Source organism: Elephas maximus, chromosome 2 (genome assembly GCF_024166365.1).
Source record: "Elephas maximus indicus isolate mEleMax1 chromosome 2, mEleMax1 primary haplotype, whole genome shotgun sequence".
Classification (NCBI taxonomy): Eukaryota; Metazoa; Chordata; class Mammalia; order Proboscidea; family Elephantidae; genus Elephas; species Elephas maximus.
Genome location: NC_064820.1, coordinates 87447136 through 87472705, shown reverse-complemented (window position 1 = coordinate 87472705; position 25570 = coordinate 87447136). Strand labels below are relative to the sequence as shown.

At 38.4% G+C, this 25570-nt stretch overlaps 1 protein-coding gene across 11 annotated transcripts in view; it reads right to left on the bottom strand.

The window, feature by feature from the left end:
- Window positions 1–25570, bottom strand: part of ATG10 (autophagy related 10) — a 421428-nt gene that overhangs the window by 13587 nt on the left and 382271 nt on the right. For 7 of the 11 annotated variants that reach the window (XM_049867036.1, XM_049867061.1, XM_049867054.1 and 4 more), the window contains 2 exons: window positions 7648–7745; window positions 601–6991 (listed from right to left, as the gene is read on the bottom strand). In XM_049867036.1, the coding sequence (XP_049722993.1) occupies window positions 6880–6991; window positions 7648–7745 (210 nt within the window). In that variant the 3' untranslated portion in view covers window positions 601–6879. Of the gene's footprint in view, window positions 1–600; window positions 6992–7647; window positions 7746–25570 lie in introns of those variants that run through there. The other 4 variants (XM_049867003.1, XM_049867021.1, XM_049867013.1 and 1 more) reach the window with 4 other exon arrangements.

Below are 25570 nucleotides of genomic sequence, written 5' to 3'. Positions count from 1 at the left end.
TAAGGGCTTGGCTGCCAGCTGAAAGGCTTGAACCCACCCAGTGGCTCTGCAGGGCAAAGACCTAACCATTTGCTACGGCAAAGATTATAGCCTAGGAAATCCTATGGGGCAGTTCCTCTCTGTCAACTGGGGTCTCTATGAGTCAAAATCAACTTGACGGCACACAACACCAAGTACCAGGCACCATCCAGAACCTGAAGCTCTGGCATGCGTGTATAGATTATAACGCATCAAAGATTGTGAACGTACTCATCTATAATTTCTTGTTAACTTGTCAAGGCTAAGACCAAAAACCAAACCAGTTGCCATGCAATGTTTCTGACTCGTGGCAACCCATGTGTGTCATAGTAGAACTGTGCTCCATAGGGTTTTCGATGTCTGATTTTTCAGAAGTAGATTGTGAGGTCTTTCTTCTGAGATGCCTCTAGGTGGACTAGAATTGCCAACCTTATGATAAGCAGCCAAGAGCTTAGACATTTATGCCACCCAACTTTGTCAGGATATGCTTTGTTAATTTTAACTAACAATAAAAAAAAAAAAAAAAAAAGCCTCTGCATATTTGGAAAATGTCAAAATAATCCAAGAAATGATCATGCAGTCATAGGCTTTATTTATTCTTATGTATATCTGATTTGGAGCCCTGGTGGCGCAGTGGCTAAGAGCCCAGCTGCTAATCAAAAGTCATCAGTTCAAATCCACCAGCTCCTAGGAAACCCTACTTGGCAGTTCTACTCCGTCCTATAGAGTTGCTATGAGTCAGAATCAACTCGGTGGCATGGGGTTATATTTGATTTGGATGTAGGAACAAGTGAGTTTTCACGTTTTTCTTTTTTTTTTTCAATAATTTGCAAAATAAGACTTGGTGATCTCTAAATATCCCTAGAATTCAGGATACTTGCAACAGGGCTTTTTTACCACTAGGTGTTGCTATTGACAACACAAAAATTAAATGAACACAAGGGCTTTACATTCTAGAACTACTTGAAAAACACTACCAAATGTAAAAATAGAAATGTGAAAGCACTTTTATAGATAAACCCTATAAAATTTCCGTTGAGTAGCTGAGGAGACCTATGTACACATTCAAGTAGCCTAGGGCCACGGGCACAATAATAGTTAAGTACTTTCTGTATGCTCCTAGAACAGCCTTCAGCAGCTTACAGGTCAACCAGCAAAAGGGTGAAATCAGAGGGTCTTAGAATTGGAAGGGAGATTATTTGTCTATTAATTTTCAAATCTCTGACTATCCCTCTGGAGCTAGACACACATTATACAAGATGACCCAGGACACACATGCACACACACGTTCACAGATACAAACGTACGTACACATAGTTGAAACCAAAGTTCACAAGCCAACCATACCCTTACTATATGCAATGCATTTTTATATTTTTCTATTTCATTTTTTGAAAATACTCGCTATAAACAAAAAAGTTAATTCACTTGATCTAATACAATTGCTTCTACTAATACATCAGGAAACAGAGGCTCAGAGAGGTGCAGTGACTTGCTCCAGGTTAACACAGTAAGCCAAGAGTAAAGGCTGTTCAGGACACTGGCATGTTTTTGTTTTGGATTTTTTACCCTAGGTGCCTCAGTTATCTACTGCTGTTATCAGAGAAATGCCACAAGTGTGTGGCTTTAACAAGCAGAAATTTATTTTCTCCTAGTTTAGGACTCTAGAAGTCCAAATTCAGGGCACCAGCTTTAGAGAGAAAGGCTTTTTCTCTGTTGCCTCTGGGAGAAGGTCCTTGTCTCTTTTCAGCTTTTGTTCCTCAGGTCCTTGGAGATCTTCATGTGGCCTCCATCTCTGCTGGCTTCTCTATGCCTAATCTGCTTATTTTATACCTCAAAAGTGACTGGCTTAAGAGATCCCTGTACTGATATGCCCTAATTAACATGATAAAGAAAACCATATTCCCAAATGAGATTACATCTAAAAATATAAGGATTAGGATTTACAACAGCTACTTTTTTTATGTTTGGGTCACAGAATTCAATCCCAAACACCAGGCAAAAATCAGAAAGTGTCCTTGGCACACTCCATGCCCTTCTGCAGCTTTCTTCCTCCTAAAGCCTGCGGCCAGTGTATGGTGGTGAAAAAGAACATGGCAAAGTGTACACGTGATTAGTTATACGCAGTCATCATTTTAAATGTACAGGTTCTTCCCAAAATGCAAGCGTGATCACTTTAACTACTCTGCTTGAATCTCCTCAGCTATTCTTTGTGGTTTTGGGGCCAAATCCAACTCTCAGTGTGGCAACAGCAGCTTTTCCAGACCTGGCCCCGTCTTGCTAGTTGGCCTCATTCTTCACCACTATCTACCATCAAGGTCTTTCTCCCATTCTTGACCTGGCTTAACCCTAAATTTTTCAAGACTGCACTCACATTCCTCCTCTGTGAAGCCTTCTTTGGCTCAGGCTTTCCACACGTCTGTCCCAGCGTTCATCCTACTGTCTGGAATCTCCTCCTTGTCTGTCTGCTCCACAAGACTTGGCATTCTTATGAGCCAGAGTCATGTCTTTCAGTTTGGTATCCCCGGCACCTAGCCTAGGGCTCTGCACATAAGAGGAGCTGAATAAATATTTGCTGAAGTGAATATCTGCATATTCTTACCCTCAAAATTTTAATCCTTAAAAAAAAAAAAATCATGGACTATCAGCTCTGAATCATGTAAGAACTCTCTGGTTTTGACAAAGCAGATCTCCATTTCCTCACATCTTGAAAGAATGAATAAAAATGATTATACCTACCATAGGAGGAATGGATGTAAAAGCCCAGGTTCAATTTCTTTTTTCCCCTCAATTTTAATAAGCTCTTGTAGTGGTGGGGAGGTTAGGTTTTGTTCTTTAACCTCAAGCTTGTGAGTTGGCATCCACTGTTGAACACGGCCTCTGCTCCTTCCCAGGTGCCTCCACGAACTGGCCCATGCTCTCCAGTCCACAGACCTGGGTCCACTCACAATGGGCAAATAGCGGCTCGTGGGCACATCACCACCACAGAACATAGAAAACTGGGGGTCATCACCTTAAAGTCCTTACTATTGATCACAAATAAGGGGAAGAAACTGAAAGAGAGAAAATTAAGTGCTAATAATGACTAAGTACAATGAGGAATGAAGGGCGAGATCAATCAGAGAGACGGCTTGGTGACAGAGGGAATCACAGAGGACAGGAGAGAACTGACTAGTGGTAAGGGGAAGGAAAGGAGTCCTGGTGGTGCAGCGGTTAACTGCTCAGCTGCTAACCAAAAGGTTGGTGGTTCAAACCCACCAGCTATTCTGCAGGAGAAAGATGTGGCAGTCTGCTTCCATAAAGATTTACAGCCTTGGAAGCCCTAGGGAGCAGTTCTACTCCATCCTAAGAGTTACTATGAGTTGGAATTGGCTCTATGGCAATGGGTTTGGTGGATTTTTGAAGGGGAAGGAAGCATTTCCAGGAGGGAACCAGCATCAGCAATGGTCAGATAAGGATGTGGACACAGAAGACTCTCCTAATCAGAGATTTCATTTTGCATTGTGGAGTCAGGCACAAAATAAGGTGGGAGAAGCAGGTATGCTGGAGTCCACATTTCAGAGGAGCTTGAAAGCCAGTCAGGAGGAGTGGTCAGCTTCAGCTATCCATAATTGCCCTTTACTTCATGTGGTGGTGTTTTGTTTATGAAACACAGTCAGATTTACATATAATTTTGATACTTTCTATGCCCTTGTTAGGTAAGGAGGATAGATATTGTTAGTTTTATTTCATAGAAATGGTAAAGGAACAACAAAAAAAAAAGATTAAGAAAATTGGCTAAAGGTCGCATAGCTAGCAAGAGGTCAAGTCCCACCAGAATTCAGCTAAACAAACTCAGTCTAGATCTCTAGACTTCTCTCTACTGCACAGACCCAAGAACTCAAATGGGTCTCAAAAGTCACGTAGCTGAACCTCCCCATTTTACAGATGAGGAAACTGAGGACTGAAGAAGTGAAGCCGTTTCTCCACGGTCACACAAAAGTGGAGTTCCAGGAGATTGGCTTGTAGCAGTTTTAACCAGGTTGATTTCTGGGAAGAAGCTAGAAGGAAAAATCCTTATACTGCAAAGAAAGAACCGTTACTTTGACAACACAAAATTTTTTTTATTTTTTAGTGTTTCATAACTATTTGGATAACAGTCTATTTTAGCATAATTACATTTTTAAAAATGGAAATTTTTCTCAATCAAAAGTTAAAAGTTTTTTAAGTGAATAAAAGTTTTGAAAAGAAATAGAGCCACCTGAGATGGTTCTATCCAGGAAGAGAAGTCTCCAAAATCTACAGCAGCTCTTCAGAGCTTTTTCTGCTACTGATGGAATTTTTAAGCCTTCACCAACCAGAGAACAAAAAAATTTAGATTAAAAAAAAAAAAATGAACATTACCCCAAAGAGACAGACTATCATCTCAGAATCTGTTGGCAAAAGATAACTAATATTTTCAGTACTAGTACATCATCCAGATGACATGTTATTATGAATTTTTTTTTTTTTTTCATTTTCACACCAGAAATGACATGGCTTGAGAAATGACTTGCTGAGAAATTTGTGTTTACGTTAGGGAGAGTGGGGGAAAACACGCCTTGCAGAAGTTGAAAAGATGTTAAGTGGTGAATACCAAAATGCCCAGCAAGCATATAAGCAGGCTCTCATCCCAGCACGAATATGTGCGGCTCAGCATTTTAAAATGTACTTTTGGCTTTTCCAGCCGTTTGAATTAACCCTTTCCTACACCTTCATCCCCTTTGTGGAAGTTCAGCCCTTAACCTACAAATGTGGGCTGGGGGTGCTGTCATAGCCCTTTGGATTCACGAATAGATAATCACCTCCACATAACTGGTATTGCACAAGTGGGCCACCTTGTAAACAAATGCACTGAACTTCCTTCATATCCAGAAGTCATGGGGTAATGCCCAGATAAATGTTGAAAAGTAAGTTCAGCTTCCATAGCTATACATAGAATTAGAAAAGTTGATAGACCAAAACAATACAATAAGAAAGAAAAACCAAACTAAACAATACAAATAAATGCAACCATAAGGTCACATCCAGGCCAGAGGTTCTTCAGAGGAACGTGTGCTCCAGAATCACCCCCGAGAGAGTGTCTCAGAAGGTCAAGCCTGGGCCCCCTGCACTTGTAGTTGTAAAAGCTCCCCAGGTAATTCTAAGGTGTACCCTTCGTTGAAAGACACTAATCTAGAGTCTCTGAAGAGCCAGTTCAATTTTCTCAAGTTCAAGCCCCTAGCAAATTAAAAATGAAACAAGCAGTCCAAAACTAAAAATTCTTCCAGATTAAGTTCATATTAATAACTTGTTGTTGTTGTTGTTAGTTGCTGTCGAGTCAGTTCCAACCCATGGCAACCTCATATGTGCAGAGAACTACTCCAGAGGATTTTCTTGGCTATAATCTTAATGGATGTAGATTGCCAGGCCTTTTTCTTCTGTAGAGCTGCTGGCGGGGGGTTCAAACCACCAACATTTAGGTTAGCAGTAGAGTGTAAACCATTTTCAGGCTAGTTACATTACAGACCGACTGAATGAATATCAAATAGAAGAAAGTTGAGCATTTAATGAAAATTTGTACAATACTTCACAATATTTTCTCATGCATTAATGATCTCCTGTGGGTCTCACAAGGAGCCCCGGTGGTATAGTGGTTAAGTGCTTGGCTGTAGGTCATCAGCTGGAACCCAAAAGTTGATCCATGGGAGAAAGATGTGGCAGTCTGCTTCCATAAAGATTACAGACTTGGAAACCCTATGGGGCAGTTCCACTCTGTCTTATATGAGTCAGAATCGACTGGATGGCAAAAGGTTTGATCTGGTGGGTCTCATAACAACCCTCTCGGGTAGCTTGCTATTCTTGTATTAAGGATGAAGAAAACAAGTCTCAGAAACATAAAGACTTGCTCAAGTCAACTAAAGGGACAAAATTATCATTGTCTTATTACTATAGGGAAAGATTTTAAATATTTCCTATAGATTTCCTTAAACTTTTAATTAATATGCCATATTTTGCTTGTAAAAACTCATTATCTCACTTATAATAAAATATTTATTTTTTTATTTACTCTATATCTAAATACACAAACACACTTCATCCCTTCTGGAGTAAAAAAGAAATCATGCTATCGTCTATTTTTCCTATGTTTGATTATAGGATAGTCCATAATTAAGACATTAGTTTTCAGGAATATGTAAATATTATATTTTAATTTTCTTTTGTATTACAATAAAACAAACATACAAATCCATTTCTCAATCCCCCATCAGAAGAAGGGATGTGTTTCGCCCTAATGATGTCAGTATTTCTGGCGTTACTGAGTTAGATTCATTTTTGCTATTTATGGTGATTTGTGTCTTTGAGGTGTTTCTTGTAACCATTCAGTATCTCAGTTGCAATCAGACATTTGCTCCTAAGGAAAAACAATCCATGTCAAAATCTTAATGAGATGCAATATTGTATAGTATTGGGCCTATAAAACCAGTGCTGGCCAGGTGCACTCTAGGCATACTTCATGCCACAATTTCTAAGCACTTTGGGCTCAATATAAGAACCTGAAGAAAAAGAAAATAAAAGCCAAGAGAATAAAATAGTCAACGGAGCAATAAAGAATATCATTATTAAAACAAAACCATTTCTGTAGTTGAGTGAGCATTATTTAGAGCAAAGTAAAATGCTTCCTAAGTGACTGGGTAGGGCACTGGTTGAAAAACTAAAAAATACGTCAAGGTTCAGCCTCTTAAAGGTGAAATCAGAATTCATATATGGTGGGGCCAGCAGGGATGTGTCTAAGTGCACCACAGATACCCCGATCATTGTTTAACAGCAAAGCGTTCAGTCCAGGCTTTCCTTTTTACCTTGTCAATCACCATTTCGTTCACCCTGAAAGGTGGTGTTAGCATAGCTCAAAGGTAGATTCAGCCCAACAACTGGCCCTACGATGCTCAGCCATGACGTGATGTAGTTGACATTCCTACGAAACAAGTGAAAATAAGACACTACTAACATGTCCACTGTAGTTTTGGTGAACAGTAAAAAATCAGTTACTCATCAACAATAATACAAATGAGGCTTTATTCAAAGGTGTGTGTCCACCACTTAAAACCACAGCATTTCTGAATGCCGGTCCCATTGCTTGGCCTGCATTTGAGGTCCAGAGAGATTATGCGAATCCCTCACTAAGGAAAGTGAGGCAAAGTATTTGGGCTCCTGGCTCCCTTTTGATGATTCAAATTTTATACTTAAAAATTATAGCATTTACTAAGGTGGCAGAGTGCAGTGGTTAAGAGCATGGATCTGGAACAAAAATGCCAACATTCACTTCCCAGATCCATCACTTAGCTAGCTGTGTGACCTTGGCCAAGTCATTTAGTCGTCTGTGCTTTAGCTTCTTCATCTGTAAACTGAGTAAAATAACGGTACCAAGCTCATAGGGTTGTTAGAAAAATCAGAAAGGTCAATATATCTAAAAACTTAGAGCAATGCCTAGCATATGGTAAAAATCAGTAAATATTGTAAAAAAAAAAAAAAAAGAATATTTCTTTTTAGCTTTGCTTTCAAAGTCACATAAAAAGATTTACACTTTTAAAATAAGAATATAAACCAATGTGTCTTGATGGTTTTTCTTACCTCTTGATTTTTTGAGAATTCTGTAATATAGGAGTCATGAATTCATTCGTCTTGCAGGGATGGAGTACAAAAAAAGGTTGCCCAAGTATTGGATGTTCCTGAAAGAATAAAAGTTCATTTAGAATTGCCAATGTGAGTTAGCTATGAAAAACTTAAAATATGTAATCTGCTTTACTCCTTTAAAATAAAGGTTTATTTTAAATTCCATGTTATTACATTAAGATATAGGTTGATATTCTATTTTTAAATATAATTTATGATCTAAATATGAGAAGAAGTCGGTGAGAAGGTGCTACTCATTGATAAAATAGTGTAATACAGTAAGCACAGTTTTGTCTACATGATACAAATTACAGATAAATTTTATCCATTCTGCTAAGTCTTTGTAAGTCATTTTCTTTGGCCTGTTTTTTGTGTTTTTCTTCTTTTGTGTTTTCCTCAAGGATGTCCACAAAGCTCAACAGCCTGAATATCTGAACAATTCATTTCATTCACCTCTTTGTCAATGTGAGGGGACCATGATCACATGAACATTTTTTTTTTTCTTTTTTTAAGATATGTTTTCAACATGTTCATTGCTTCAGGACTAACTGCAGTTCAGTAGTAGGATGAGGGGATGAAACGGCCTGCACTATTTAAATTGTTCTATTTCTGTTTGCCTGTCTGTCTCTCTTTTAAGTTTTTTTGTTTGTCTGTTTCTTTCTATCGCTCCCATGCCTATAGGGCTGAGTTCCTATAAATTAGAAGCCATATGATATAACTCCACTGCCTTTATAAGAGAATGACTGGATATAAGTAGGGGCCTGACTGCTTTCAGGTTAGGAACGAGGACCTTATTTAGCAAGCAGTGGGCAGCCCTAGAAGGTTTCTATTCAGGCGAGTGATCTATCCACAAGCTCTAGCAAATGAAAACAATTACTGATGATGTATTTCTAGATAATTTACATTGCAGATTAGCCATTATGCCATAGACTGCAAACTCAAATACTACAAAGACCAGGTAGGTGACATAAAGGGGGAATGCCAGCTAAATAAAACAGGTGATAGGGACTGTGGGGGACTGGAGAGTGTGCCTATCCAAGGACATGCTTATGGCTCTGCTCCAGCCAATTGTGCCATGTGGGAAGGCAGCTTCAGTGTGCCTGATCTTCCTACTTGTCAAAAAATAACTGGAAATCAGATTTTTCTGTACAACCTCTTAAGTTTAAATATTAAGAGTTATGGGTTGAATTGTGTCCTCCCCCAAAATGTGTTGTAAATCCTAACCCCTATACCTGTGGTTAGAATCCCATTTGGGAATGGATTTTCTTTAATATGTTAATGAGGCATTATTAGTGTAGGGTAAAGTGTGTCTTAAACCAATCACTTTTTGAGATATAAAAAAACAGATAAGGTACAGCAGAAGCAAGCAGAGATGGGGGAAGATAGATGCCATGCATGTGAAGATCAAAGAAACAAGGAATCGAAGCTGCACAGAGAAGGACCTTCCCCCAGAGCCAACGGAGAGTGAAAGCTTTCCCCTTGAGCTGGTCCCCTGACTTCAGACTTCTTGCCTCCTAAAGTATGAGAAAATAAATTTGTTTGTTAAAGCCACCCACTGTGGTATTTCTGTTTTAGCAGCACTAGATAACTAAGACAGTTTGCAATTTTTTTTTTTCCCAAACATGGTATGTGACAAATAAAAAAAGCTTATAGGCTGAATTTGGACTAGGGGCTGCCTGTCTTCTCAGCCAGTCCAAGGTGAAGCCTGCAATACAGATGAATCAGAAATGGCCTCTGCGTATTGGACCCCAGTTGTTTACTTTTTTGTAGCAAGCTGAGGCCCGTTAGTCCAAAAAAACCCACTGGCACCAAAGTCAAATGTGTATACATTCAACTGTTTCAAAAATGGCCCAAATAAGCAGATTTTTACCCACATAGAGCCTGCCTACTTTACAAACCCTGTGAAACTGCACCCAACATCTGCTAGCCCTAGATAAGATAAAAATTCTGTAGTTATAAGGACCCTAAGGTGTCGCTGCCTTTGGAGTTCTTTGACCCAGAGACTCTCCACCTTGCTGCAGGGGGCATCACCCAGGGACAGGTAAGATTTTCCCCCTCTCTTCTCCTCTTGTCCAAAGTTTTTCATGCCCTCTTCCTGCCACTTACTTTGAAGATCTCCTGCTGTGGGGACTGACCCCTGCATGCAGCTGTCAGTGTGTCAGCTGTCAACATGTTGGCCCCAATAAATAGGTTGTTGTACAACACTATCTTGTGGTTTCCTTGATCAGCCCTGAATTCTTTCCGACTCATTACAAAGCTGAACGCGGAGCTTTCCAAGGGAAGAATCATGTGATTTTATACCTTCTGTCTCCACTTTCCACCCCAAAACACTCATGTCAGCATGCATGTGCACACATCCACTAACAAGAAATGGGAGGGACAGTTCCACTTTTGGTGACAGTGGATGTGGAGATGGTGGTTGTGTGTGTGTGCGTGTGTGTGTGTGTATGTGCAGTGAGGGTTGAGTTATCCACTGGTTAACTAGACTCAGGCCACAGCCCAGATCTGTCATGCCTGTAGCAAGTCCTGTTGTCCAACATGGTTCTGGCTTCCCTTACCTACCTTAAACAAATATTTATTAATTCCACACATATTTATTGATCATCTCTTCTGTGTCTTCCAAGAACATTTCTAGAGACCACTGTATCTCTGAGACAAACAAGGTCCCTGTTCCTATGGAACTTAGATTCCACTGAAGGACAAAGCCAATAAACACAGAGAATAAACAAACACACAAATAAAATGATCCAGATAATAATAGCATTCTAAAGAAAATAAACAGGGTAATGTGATTCTGGAGGGAGGGTGGTGATAACTTAGATTTGGTGCAAGGGGAGGCCTTACTGAGGAGGTGATATTTGAACTGAGATCAGAATGACAAGAAAGAGCCAAATATGCTGAGGTCTGGTGACACAGCGTTGGAAACAGAAGACCCTAAAGGGAAATGAGCACAGGAAATGTGCATAGGAAATGCAAAAAGAATTTTAGAATTATCTTGGACTAAATATAATTACTGTTCAGAAGTTTGGGATTAAAAAAAACTAAATCAAGTCTAAACTCATTTTGGATTACTTGTGTAATCACCAGTGGAAGGAATGAAGAGCTGTAACCAAATCTTATTGATGTGGAAACATGTTACCTTCTTTACTAAAAGAAACCTAGACTTCCAAGGTTGACATTAGAAGGAAACACTCATAATGGGGAGGATCAGCTGAACCACGTAACCTCCACTTCTCTTCAAGACTCATCTTCCCTTTGGGGTTCCTTGAAGATTACCATCACCACTTTCATCTTATGTGGAAATTCCTCTCACTTTAAACACTCTGGCCCATGTTTCCAATAGCCGAGACAGAATGGACCATTAGAACAAAAACCAGTTGTCCAAAAACCAGTTGCTGTTGAGTTGATTCAAACCCATGGCAACCCCATGTACTTCAGAATAGAACTGAATTCCATAGGATTTTCAACGGCTGTGATTTTTTGAAAGTAGATCACCAGGTCTTTCTTCTAAGATGCCTCTGTGAGGATTTGAACCACCAACCTTTTGGTTAGTAGTTGAGTGTTTAAACATTTGCACCACCCACGAACTCACCATTCAAACAAGACTCAACTGAAAGCTTGGGGATATTGAAAGGAAAATAAACACAAAGAGCAACAGGGCTCTTAAAGATCTAGATCGTTACAGTGCTGGGTCTCATAGGCCCATACAAGTCATGTGGCACACTAGGAAAATGAGATCTTGGCTGGGCCTTCCCTTCTTGGTCTACATGGTAGATGGAAGCACTTACAATCACCACCCAAAAGTACCCTTCAAGACATTGAACCCCTTGCAGTTCTGTTTTTTCTCTGAGGACTTGGTGACTCTCATGCAGAATGGCTTCACCATACAGGCAAAACTTTGCCTCTTACTTACAGGCCTCTAGCCTAACCCTGACAAGACCTCAAAAAAATAACCATATCAGAGTATAATATATACCCAAGAGATACATACATTTTACAGCTCAGGACACAATTTTCTTAGGGCAGACTTAGGCCCAGGTCACATTGCAGCTCTGCTCATTTGATGCTGCTTGGTGAAGACTTGGACTTTACTTCTATAAATGGTCTCTTGCTCATTCCATTTAGTGAGTGGATAAGAGCATGGGCTCTGTAGTTAAACTCTTTGGGGTTAAGTTCAGGCTCGACCATTTAGTAGCGTGTTTGCCTTTGGGCAAACCACTTAAACAATTTGTGTCTGTTTCCTCATCTGATAACTGGGACTAATGATAGCATCTACCTCCTAGACTTATCGTGACCTAGAAAAGGTCTTAGAACAGTGCCTGACACATAGTAAGCTTTTACTTGGCTATTTTTATTACTCAAATTCACTGGTATCTAAGCAGACAAGGATAATAGCACTTAGACTTTCAGTATATGGTCTTATAGTGCTCTATATTGAAGCCCAATTTCAATAACTAAGAATGGTAAGCTCCTATAGAGCTATGCAACGTGGTAAAAACATCACCGTTTAGTGTCTCAATGTTTAGGAGCATTTTATAATCGATTACAAACAAAGGGAAGAAAAATTTGAATTAGTAAAAGGTGTAGGTATATATGGCAACTAGAATATTCAACAGGCTGATATTCAGGGCACATTAATGGAAAGTAATTTAAATATATTTAAATTAAAATAAAAGCTCATGTACTTCAAAAACACCTCAGTAATCTAGAAATTTTAATATTTATTTTTCCTCAAACAACATAAAAAATCATATTAGCATTTAAGTTTATGTTCTAATAAAATGAAATTTTTGGTAATGATCACATGAAGCACTTTTTAAATAATAGAGACTTTCATGCCTTAGAATAGCTTTTAAAATATTTTGGGTATTTCTTTAATGCAGGTTTGGCGATCTGAAAAAAAAAACTTAAAAGTATTTATCCTTTAAGATATGAAGGCCTTATATCCATGTAATTGGAATATATTAAAATAAATGTCTGTCTTTAAAAATCAAAATTATATTGTTTTGGCAAGATGCTCTTGGTTTAAAAAAATTAAGCTACACTATGTTGATCAACGGAAACCCTGGTGGGATAGTGGTTAAGAGCTATGGCTACTAACCAAAAGGTCAGCAGTTCGAATCCACCAGGTGCTCCTTGGAAACCCTATGAGGCAGTAGGGTCACTATCAATCGGAATTGACTCGACAGCAATGGGTTTGGTTTTGTGTATGCTGATCAGCTTAAAATAGGAATTACACTAAGGCATATTTACATAATCTTTTAAGAAAAGTGTTATAAATAAATAACAATAGACGGTGAGACTTGCAGCTATGGCAGAATAAAGAGATCAGAAAACAAGTATAAAATAGAAGAAAAAGTTGGTAAAAACAACCATTTCAAAGCTCTGGAAATCAACCAAAGACAAATAAAAATTTTGAGAAGTGTTTAATTCAGGGAAAACTGTTGGAACTCTGGTAAGAAATAGAGGAAGTCTGTGGCCTTCATTTCTAAAAATGCTTCCGTATCCGGCTTCATCAGCAGTAAAGTTTCACTGGGGGGTGGGGGGGCTGGGGGTGGTTACTGACTATGAAAACCATAGCTGTGCTGCCAAAGGGGATGACTTGATGTCCAACAAAGGTGTAAACACCTGCTTAGTGGCATTGTCAATAAAAAATAGTAAAATAGGTACTAAATTAACAAGAAAAAACTGTAGCTTTGCTAGCCAGAGGTTGTAGGCCCTGTTGAGGCAAGCAGCAGACCAGCCAGAAATTTAATCAAGAGATTCTAGAAACGAGAGAGCTGTAGAAGGCTCTCCAGGCATCCTTGGCTTACAGGGAAACTATATGCACGTGCAGGTGAGGAGGAGAGAGACTGATGGAAAGTGAATGCTGAAGCAGACTTGAAATAGACCTGAATTTCAAATGTGCTCCTCAACACATACACAGATCCATAAGCAAAGGGGTAAGGCCTTAAGAGGCTGAGGTATTTTAACACAACCTCTGTCTCATCATGGAGCTCTGGTGGCACATTGGTTAAGAGCTTGGCTGCTAACCAAAAAGTTGGCTGTTTGAATCCACGAGCTCTCCTTGGAAACTCTATGGGGCAGTTCCACTGTGTCTCATAAGGTTACTATGAGTCTGAACCAACTCGACAGCAACAGGTTTGGTTGTTCTAGCAAACCAGGCTAAAAAATAAAAATAAGAATTAAAAAAAATTAGCAGAGACACCAGTGGCCACACAGGGGGAGACAGATTCTGCAGATGAAGCCTGGGCAAGTTACTAAAAAGCAAAAACAAAACAAACGAACAACAACAAAAACACAACCCCTGGGGAAAATAGTCAGAATCTAAAATTGCTATGTACATAATACATAAAATGCCCAATTTTCAAATAAATTTATGAGACACATGAAGAAACAGAAAAGTATGATGAATATTCAGGGAAAAGAGCCAATAATAAAAACTGACACTGAGTGGGCCCATATTTGGATTTGGCAAACAAAGAATTCAAAGTTGTTTTTTTTTTTTTTTTATGGTGGCGTAGTGGTTAAGTGCTATGGCTGCTAACCAAGAGGTCAGCAGTTTGAATCTGCCAGGCGCTCCTTGGAAACTCTATGGGGCAGAGTTCTACGCTCTTCTATAGGGTCGCTAGGAGTCGGAATCAACTCGACGGCAGTGGGGTTGGGTTTTTGGTTTACTATAAACATGTTCAAAAAATTAAATAAAACTGTCTAAAGAATTAAAGGGAAAAAATGATGAAAGGTATCTACAAATAGAGAATATCAATTAAAGAATACAAACTATAAAAAAAGAGCCAAATGAAAATTCTCAAGTTGAAAAGTACAACATCAGAAATAAAAAATTCACCAGTGTCTCAACAGCAGACATAAAATCGTAGTAGAAAGAGTTAGTGCGTTTGAAGATATATTAATAGAAATTATTCAGTTTGAAGAAAAGAGAGGAATAAAAGATTGAAGAAAAACAAACAAAGCCTCAGAGATCTGTGGAATGATATCAAATGTACCAACATACAGGAAATGGGAGTCTGAGCTTGAGAGGATGTAGAGAAATAGGCAGATGAAATACGTGCTGAAAACTTCCAAAATTTGTTGGAAAACAATCTGAAGATCCAGGAAGCTCAAAAGACCCTAAGCAAAACACAAAGAGATCCACACCCAGGTACACCATAGTCAAATGGCTGAAAATCAAAGACAGGGAAAATCTTGAAAGCAGTGAAATAGAAAGGGCTCATTACACAATAGGGTTGTTGTTGTGATTGCTAGTTGCTGTTGAGTTGTTGCTTTAGGAAGGCCACAGACTTGAAAACCCTATGAAACCCTATTCTGCACATATGCGGTTGCCATCAGTCATCATTTCTGACTGATGGCAACCCCATATGTGCAGAATAGGGTTTCATAAGGCTTCCAAGTCTGTGGCCTTCCTAAAGCAAATTGCCAGGGCTTTTTTTTCCGCAGCACCACTGGGTGGGTTCAAAATGCCAACCTTTCAGTTAGTAGTTGAGTGCAAACCATTTGCACCACCCAGGGACCTTCACATAAAGGACAGTAACAATAATACATTAATGGTTGAATTTTCATCAGTCCAAAAAGTAGTAGAAGGACAAAGTGCTGGTGGGTGTGGCGGCGGGGAGGGTGGAGATTGTCAACCAACAATTCTATATCTAGCAAAACTATCCTTCAAAAATGAAAGTGCTATAAATACACTCCCAGGTAAACAGACTGAGAGAATTCCTTAAAGACCTGTCTTATAAAATATACTAAAGGAAGTCCTTCAGCATATAACACTGAGGGTAATTCAAATCCACAGGAAAAAATGAAGAAAATCATAAATGGTAATTATAAAATTGTAAAAGACTAGCTAAGAATTTTTTTTCTTCTTTTAATTTCTTTAAAAGACATAAGATTACATAAAATAAAAATTATGACACTGTACTGTTGGTTTATAACATATGTGTGTACATATACAATATATATATTACATGATAATAATAGCACAAATGAGGGGTGAAGAAATTGAGCTATACTGGAGCAAAGCTGCTATATTTTAGCAGAATTAAGTCAGTATTAACCGTGTTCCTATTGTTAGAATACCAGTAAAGGTATTGTTTTTGAGAATATTTGGAACCTAAGGTTCCTTCTTGTTGTTAAATAAATCTTTAAGTATGTTGTTAATTATGACCATAGTTTTCCTAGGAATATGTCAAAAGCAACCATAGTTAACTACATGGCTAAATATTCATGATTCTATACCCAGTAATTTCTCACATGTGTCAGCTTCTCTTAGTGATGGCAAACTAACCAAATCATTAATCAATTTTCAAATACGGATGGAAAGCTAATTTTAAAAATATTAAGGATAAATCCTTGTTTTTAAATATATAAAGCCAAAATCCAAACCCATTGCTGTCGAGTTGCTTCCAACTCACAGCATCCCCATAGGACAGAGTAGAACTACCTCATAGGGTTTCCAAGGAGTGGCTGGTGGATTTGAACTGCCAGCCTTTGGGTTCATACCCAAGCTTTTAGCCACTGTGCCACCAGGGCTACTGAAAACAAGATCTTGAGGTAGAAAGAATGTAACTAATGGCTGTATTAAAAAGAAAAATATAAAGCTTCCCTGATGTGATCATTGTTGTTACTCTTAGCTGCCATCAAGTTTGTCCCCGACTCCTGGCAACCTCATGCACAACAGATAATTGTGATCCATAGAGTTTTTACTGGCTGATATTTTGGACATAAATTGCCAGGCCTTTCTCCCTAGCCTGTGTTAGTCTGAAATCTCTGCAGACACCTGGTCAGCATCATAGCAATATACAAGCCTACACTGACAGAGGGATGGTGGCTGTCCTTGAGGTGCATTGGCAGGGAACGGAACCTGGGCCTCCCACAAGAAGGTGAGGATTCTACCACTGAAACATATGTTCTCTCATTCATTCATTTAGCAAACATTAAGTCTTCTCATCTGATAATTTCATACTGATTTAACCCTAACTAAAGACAGAGTCTGTAATTTTAAAATGTGGCTAATCTTGTTGTTAGGAGCTGTCAAGTTGGTGCTGACTCAGCAACCCTATGTACAACAGAACAAAACACTGCCCGGTCCTGCACCATCCTCACAATCATTGTTATGTTTGATCCCATTGTTGCAGCCACTGTGTCAATCCATCTCTTTGAGGGTCTTCCTCTTTTATGCTGACCCTCTACTTTACCAAGCATGATGTCCTTCTCCAAAGACCAGTCCCTCCTGATAACATGTCCAAAGTACGTGAGACAACGTCTCACCATTCTCGATTCCAAGGAGCACTCTGGCTGTACCTCTTCCAAGACAGACTTGTTTGTTCTTTTGGCAGTCCATGGTATATTCAATATTCTTTGCCTATACCATAATTCAAAGGCATCAGTTCTTCAGTCTTTCTTAGTCATTGTTTAGCTTTTGCATGTATATGAGGCGACTGAAAATATCATGGCTTGGGTCAGGTGCCCCTCAGTCTTCAAGGTGACATCTTTGATTTTTAATGCTTTAAAGAGGTCTTTTGCAGCAGATTTGCCCAATACAATATGTCATTTTATTTCCTGACTGCTGCTTCCATGGGCATTGATTGTGGATCCAAGTAAAATGAAATCCTTGACAATGTCAAGGCTAATCTTATGGATATCTTAATGCTGCAGAAATGACAGAGTCCAAAGTTAGCCTTGAGATCTGGGTCTATATTTTCAGTTACATTTGATTAGCTGATCCTGCAAGTTCAGCAGTTTGTATTGAGATAAACTAGGGTAGAGAATTTACAAATAATTTGAGGCATTTGATCAGTGTAGACAATCAATCTGGATAATGTTCTCCAGAAGCCATTTTTCTGTTATTGAGATTTTTTTTAAAAAAGCCTTGGGTTATCAGGAAAAATTTTCTGTGTTTTCCACTTTCCCCTACAGACAGCCAAAATTGGAGATGAAAGCAGCCTTTAGTTCGTTTAAGAATTAGAAAAAAGTGTGGGAGTTCCAAAAAATCTACAGTCCTACACCTTATTTGTTTAACATACCATTTTCAGAAATGGAAGAACATCAAAACTGTCAGGATTTTTTTAGCGGCATTTCTTAGATCAATTCAGAAGGTAAATTCATGTGAAAGTACTACCATCTGCTGTCAGTACTAATGAACTGATGCAAATCTGCGCTGAGAAAAATGTCAGCGTAGAAATACATGCAGCCAATGAACTGTGTTAGGCTTACAACTCTGTAAACACTTCTACTGGAACAAAGTTCTGCTAAATGGTTTTCTGTGAAGATAGAAATGATGGGTCAGGTTTCTATCTCTGTAGCTCCAGAGGAGTTATACAGGCACGTTCCCTTACGAAATTTAATTTAGCAATGGTTAAATGTCTCATAAAATAAGCCTGACATGAATCCTGTGAATTGGTTTCAGAAATATTAGATATGACTATCACAAGGAAATGCTAATACTGTACCTTCAGTCCTATGTCTAATAAATATGATGAGTTACTTGGTTCATTTCTCAATTTTTTGGCTCACCAGGAAGGCAAAAATATAATTCACGTATCAAGCTTTCATCCAGTTTCTTAATCCAGATTGATCAAGTTTGCCTTCCACTCTGGGCACATTCCTTAGAAATGGAGAAAGGTATCTCCCTAATCTACCTTCTTAAACAGGGAAGGGAAAATGACTACTGAGCACCTACTAAGTTTCAGGCACTGTTCTAAGTGCTTTACGTGGTAACTCTTTGAGGAAGGCTTTATTATTGCCACTTCATAAAGCAACTTCAAAGAGATTATGCTTAAGGTCATTCAGGCAGTGAGGGGCAAAGCATAGCCACACCTCAAAGTTCACTATACCTCCTTGCTCCACTGACCAGAGTTGGTGTCGGGTCTAGTTCCTGGTTTAAATCCTATCTCTTTTAAACCTTATTTTCCCATTTTAAATATACTCATGTGCTGTATAATGTCCATTTGGGAAACATCCAATCACATATACATTCATGGTCCCATAAGTTTATAATAGAGTTCAGAAATCTCATTCAGAGAACTGGACAAAGCAGACGTAACAGGACGTAGTACATGCAACAGCTTCCCACGTGCAGTACATGTTATCTCATGTCTCTCATATACAAAGCGATTGGGCTGCCAGGCATATAATGGTATAGTACATATATACCTATAATACATATGTCTTGATAGTCATGGAGCCCTGGTGGTGCAGCGGTTAAGTGCTACCACTGCTGACCAGTAGGTCAGCAGTTCAAATCCACCAGCCACTCCTTGGAAACCTGGTGGGGCAGTTCTACTCTGCCCTATAAGGGTTGCTCTGAGTCCAAATCGACTTTTTTGTTTGTTTGTTTTTGTTTTGATAGTCATAATAAACGCCTGTGTTACTGGCTTATGTATGTACTATACTGTATTTTCTATCATTACTTTAATGCAAACTTTCCCAATTTAACAAATAAAAAAGTTTATTGCATAACAATGTATGTTTTCGACTCATAGGCAGCAGCATCCAAATCTCACGTACCGCGTGTCTCTGGAGTGCGGAAGCGTTATCTCTGTTTAATTTTCTTCCAAAAATATTACCTTGAAGTGCATCATGGCTCCCAAACACAGCAAAACTAGTGCTAGTGATAGCAGCATCAAGAGGCAAAAGAGAAGTATTGATTTGGAAATGAAACAAAAATTGTTAAACTCATGCAAAGGTTGAAAATCAGTGAATGCTATTGCTCGTGATTTAGGCATGTTCGCACAAAGTTCAAATCACATAACGTCCTATTTCACAGAACATATCATGGATGTTAAGCGACAGATCACTGTAATGTGTTCTCATAAAACTATACAAGCAATACATATAGAGAGTTTGGAAAATATAGAAAAGAACAAAGACTAAAAGCCAGATAATCCAAAACTGCCTGACTCAGATTCAATCACAGCTTGGTGAGTTTCCTTTTGGACTTTTTTATACACACACATATATGTTGTTTTTTTTTATTCATGGAACAGGTATTTACTGAGTCCTAGCTTTTTTTTTTAGTATGTGTCAGTCTTTGCATTTGTGTCTTTTGTTGAGTCTCTCTAAGTGTCTTTGTTCCCTATTTTACTAATCTCTGCACTTTATTATTTCCCTCCATCTACTAAGGAGCCCTGGTGGCACAGTGTTAAGCGTCCAGCTGATAACGGAAAGGTCAGCGGTTCTAACCCAAGAGCCACTCCTCGGGAGAAAGATGTGTCAGTCTGCTTCCATGAAGATTTACAGCTTTGGGAACACTATGGAGCAGTTCTACTCTGTCCTATAGGGTCACTAGGAGTTGAAATTGACTTGATGGCAACAGGTGTAGGTATTTTATTTGCATATATTTTGTTGTTCTTGTTTAATTTTTTAATGTTCCATATGTGATTAAAAAGAATGTGTATAAAGAATATGTAATATTCATTTTTGCTTACAGTGTTCTGTTCATGCCCATTAGCTTAAGCTTGTTAGTTGTGCTGTTCACATCTTCTATATCCTTGTCTGCTTGATCTGTCAATGTCAAGAGAAGTTCAAATCTCACCTATGATGATGGTTTTGCCCATTTCTGCTCGTAGTCTGTCAATTTTTGTTTTATGTTTCCTGAAGCCGTGCTATTTAAATGCATAGAAGTAGATCTTCCTAGAGATCTGAAACTTTAATCGATATGAAGTGATCATATTTATTTCTGATTATGCTGTCTGCCTAAAATGGATTTTTTATCTGATATTAATATAGTTGCAACAGCTTTCTATTTACCTTAAGCAATTTTAAAAAATTATTTGACTTTCAATCTTTCTGTGTCCTTAAATTTGAGGCATTTCCTGTGGCTCCACTGACAATCTGTCACTTAACTGGAGTGTTTCAGTTCACATACAGGAATTGTGATTACTGGTATAATTTGATTTCATGTCTCCCATCTTTATGACTTTCTACTCATTCTGTTTTTAATGTTTCTTCTTTTGCTTTTTTTCCTCTTCTCTTGAATTATTTTTGATTGATTAAGTATAGGCCTTTTTTTAATGTTTTTCTCATTGCTTTTTCTGTTTTTATTAGGTTGAAAATTATACATTATATTTCTAAACTTTGTTATTATCCTAAAAATTTTTAATGAATACTTCACTTAACAAAGTCTACAGTTACTTAATATCTTTATCTTCCTCCCAAACAATTCAAGGGCCTTAGGGTCTTTAACTTTGATCACCTCTTACTGACTTATTATTTCAATTGCATCTTATTTGGTTTTTAACTGCATAAATTAAATATCATTTGTGTTTTATTAGTCAGTGCTTGTGGAGATTCACTCACATTTTTACTATTCCTTTTGTCACCACTTTAGTTCTCCCTTCTGGGGTCATTTTTTTTGTTGTTATTGAATATGTCCTTTAGAACATAATTTAGTGAAGATCTATAGGTAGTAAAATGGTCCCATACTATGAATTCTTTATCTTTCCCTCATTTTTGAAAAATAACTTTTTGTAGGTGTAAAATTCTAGGTTAATAATTATATTCTTTCAGCACTTTGAATATTTTCTACCGGCTTCCATTTTTTTCTGTGTAGAAGTCAACTATCAGTCTAATAGAGATTCTTTTTAAGATCTTCTCTTTCTCTCTGGTATTTCATTACAATGGGTCTGTAAAACCAAAAACCTCTTGCCATCTAGTCAATCCCAACTCATAGCGACCCTATAGGACAGAGTAGAACTGTCCCATAGGGTTTCCAAGGAGCGGCTGGTGGATTTGAATTGCTCACCTTTCGGTGAGCAGCCATAGCTCTTAACACTGCGCTACCAAGACTCCACAGTGTGTCTAGGTATGGATTTATTTTTATTTATCCTGCTTGGGATTCATTGAAATTTGTGAATCTAAATGTCAGTGTCCTTTCACCAATTCTGGAAAATTCCAAGAATTGGCCCTTTGAACACTGCTTCTCTTCTATTCTCTCTATTCCCTCCTTCTGGAACTCCTAACAGACATATATTACTCCTCCTCAGATCCCTTGTATCTGTTAACTTGTTATTATATTTTCCATCTTTTTGTCATTTTTTGCTACAATATGTATTAGTTCTTCAGATCCATCTTCCAATACATTAATTCTCTCTTTAACTGTATATATCTGATTTGCAATCTAAGCCTTCTAATTTAACTATACATGTTCCTTTTTAAAGTTCTATTTGATTATTTCTTAAATTTGTCTGATCATTTTTGAAAGACTCTTATTCTTATATCATACTTTCAGTATTTTCTTCCATTCTTTAAATATATTCAACACACTTATTTTATATTTTTACATCAAATGATTTCAATATTTGAAATTGTTGGTTAATATTGCATCTTGTTTCTGCTGGTCCTCACTCATTGTGTCTTCTTATGAATTCTGTACTTTTTTTGTGAACTTATTTGAGGCCTGGGATTAAAAGTACATCCCACCAGAGAAGTTTATGGGAGGTGGGGTGAGATGTGTAGAGGGATTCCCTCCCCATACTTATATGAGGGAAGGCTTGTGTTTAGGAATTGTCTGGGGAGATTTTTTTCTCTTTTTATCTGTTCTTTACAGAGTCAAAGTTGAGACAGTCAAATGGAGGAGAGGGAAAATTTTAAAAATATACAGAATATAGAGAACAATGAGTAATTTTAGAAAAGTTGGTCAGGGAAAGCCTCTTTGCAGAGGTAATATTTGAATAGAGATATAACCAAGTAAGGAAGAATGCCACGTAAGTCTTTGGGAAAAGAGCACTTCCAGATTGGGAATAACAAGTACAAAGATCCTAGTGCAGGACAGTGCTTGCAATATTCAAAGAATAGCAAGAAGGGAAGTGTGGCCAGGTATGATGAAGAGGAATAGTGTTAGAAAGTAACTTTGGAGAGAAAGCCAGGAGTCAAGATCATGTAGCGTATTTTAAAAACATAGGAAGGATTTAGGATTTTATTCTGAGTGTGATGGGGAGACTTTGAGGATTCTGAACAGAGAAGTGATACATTGTGATTTACATTGTAACATATTACTATTGATACTGCAGAACAAGAGGGGAAGCAGGAAGAGGTTATTGAAGTAGTCCAGTGGAAAGCACCTGTGGCCCGACTGCTACTGTAGTGACTCAAGAGAGAAACATTTTCTCTTCTTGGCATAAAACCAGGGATAGCAGTACCTCCTTGTATGTTTATGGTTGTCCCTAGATAATTAAAACCTCACTGTTTTCTCAAATATTTCCTTCAAAGTGTATCTAAAAGCAAAGTAGAGGGTCTGAGAATAAGGTTAGGAATAACTCTACACATGTAATTTACTTAAAAAACTTATATAAATTACGCAGTATATGTAAAACTTATGCATTATGGATTAATTTCCCATAAAAATAATACTCTAAAATATCAATGAGAAAAACATTTGAACTAATAACATGCATATTTTAATTATGTAAGCTATCCTACTCTCTGCCACACCACTACATCCCCCATGATATGTTATCCAGACTAAGAAGCAGAATCAAATACCACCAAAATATATAACACACTCATGCCTTCCTGCTTTACGTACTCCTTTATTCTCTCATGTGTTTTTTACTCATACATTCAACAGACATTACTGAATACCTCCTGTAGGTAAGGCTCCATGCCATCCATCCATCCACCCACCCACCCACCCGTCCGTCCGTCTGTCCATCCATCCATCATCATCCATCCGCCTGCCCGCCCACCCATCCGTCCATCTATCCTCCATCACCCATTTATTCAATAGATATTTATGGCACATGTTCTATGTGCCTGGCACTGTTCTAGGCTCTAAGGATATAAGGGTCTTGAAGACAGAGGAAAACCTTGCTCTCATGGAGTTTACATTCTAGTTTTTAGGTACTAGAAAGATATAAAACAACAACCCATTATCTCAACTCCTGGAGTTTACTGTCCTGATGCACCGCCAGTATTAAGTCCTTGATTGCACCTCTTAGGGAGAGAGCCTCAGAGATAAATTGAGTTTGTCACTATCCCACTCCCCTTCCCTTTGGATTTCAAAAGAGAAAGGAAAAGCAGATCCCTGAGGAGAAGAGCACTTTCATCAGGTCTGATGGTGGGAGATTGAGTAATAGGATTTGTGATTGGGAACAAAAAAAATCTGGTAAGAAAGATGCCTCTGTGGAGGGAGTTTTTCTTCATGATTTGGAGGAAGACACATGGAGCCTTCATACTGCCACAGAAGACTGTGCAGGGATCACAGTGGCACTAGCAAAGAATGAGAGGCTCCCCACTGTAAGATGGAGGGTGTTCTGAGGAAGGCCTGCAGATGCCTAAGGGACAGAGAGATGTTTGTTCACCAGTGAAATAAAGGAAAACCACAATGCAGACGGTGGCCAAGGCCTGAGAACTCAAGGATGGAAAGACCCTTTGTTCCCTGGGATGATACTCATGGTGGGATGCTGGATGCCTGGAACTCAATTACTATTTTCACACTGCAGGTCTAATGCTGCTGTGTGGTGTCATTTGTGTAGTTTTGGCAACACTATGTTGAGCATTGTACAAGTTGGAAACACCAGACTTTACAGCAGGATATATGTTCTCATGAGCCGAGAGGGGTCCTGAGTCAAATGAAGTGGTACATCTTCACTCCTCGCCCCAGGCTCCATCAGGGCATGTGTACTTCAAAGGTTACAGAAACCCTGTAATACACAACAGGTTATAATCCTAGCCACCCAAAAGAAACAAATCAAGGAATATAATATAGTAATTCAGAGAGAGGAGAAGTTACTTCTGACTGGTAGGACCAGCAAAGGCTTCCTGAAGATATGGCATTTAATCTGGTCCAGGCCTCACAGGCTGTGCAGGATTTGGGGTTGGGGGAAAAGAAAAGCATAGCACTGGAATTTAACACAGAAAGAGTCTAGTCTGAGTTTAATGGGAAATGAGTTAAGTGAGAGACACACAAACCTTCATCTTCTAAGTAAGGCTGAGAAGTTTTTTAAGTTTGGAGGAGAAAAAAATGTGTTTATTTTATTTTTTGAGGAGGGCATTATTAAATGATTGAGGCAATCTCTGTAAGATCCAATGTATTCTCTGGATGTAATCAACAAAAGGCATATGCTTTCTGCCTAAAATGGATTTTTTAAAAATCTGATATTAATATAGCTGCAACAGCTTTCTATTTACCTTAAGCAATTTTCAAAAATTATTTGACTTTCAATCCTTCTGTGTCCTTAAATTCACAAGACAAAGGAGCAAGGTTTAATATGCAAGCAACCCCATTTTATAGTTTTGAAAAAAAAAAAAAGGAAGGGGTAAAAGGGAGGAAAAAAAAATACTCTGGTCCAGATATCTACCCTTTGTATTGGACTGGGCATTGGAGGGTGTGAGAGGATACAGATAGACAGTGACAGAATGTTAAAAATGTGTGTATCTGTGTGTGTGAGAGAGAGAAACAGAGAGAAAGAGAAATGAAAGCCTCACTCAAGTACCCAGAAAGGTCAGCACGTTTCTCCTTGTTCCTGGGATAAGCAGAGGAAGCCAAGTGAAGCCAGGCTTTGCTCTAACTGTACCTGTTGACATTTTGTGGCCAATTAATTAGAAAGAAAATTCTAATGGTGTTAGAGAAGGTGGGTTACAAAACAAAACAAAACAAAACAAACAAACAAACAAAAATCAGCTTCCCTTCAAATTCATACGCTGCACAGAAGCCACCAGGCTTCCTAGAATTTTTATTAAATTACAGACATCACAGCACTAATTCTCAGATACTACCTCCTCTGCTAACAAAAAAATCTTCCTTTTATTGCTCCAGAGGGAGCCCAGAAACTAATTCCCCCACCCCTGCGTAAATCTACAAAGGGCTCCCTCCCTGGGCTTCTGATAGTCCCAACTCCAACTTCTGGATTAGAGAGCAGAGTGTGAG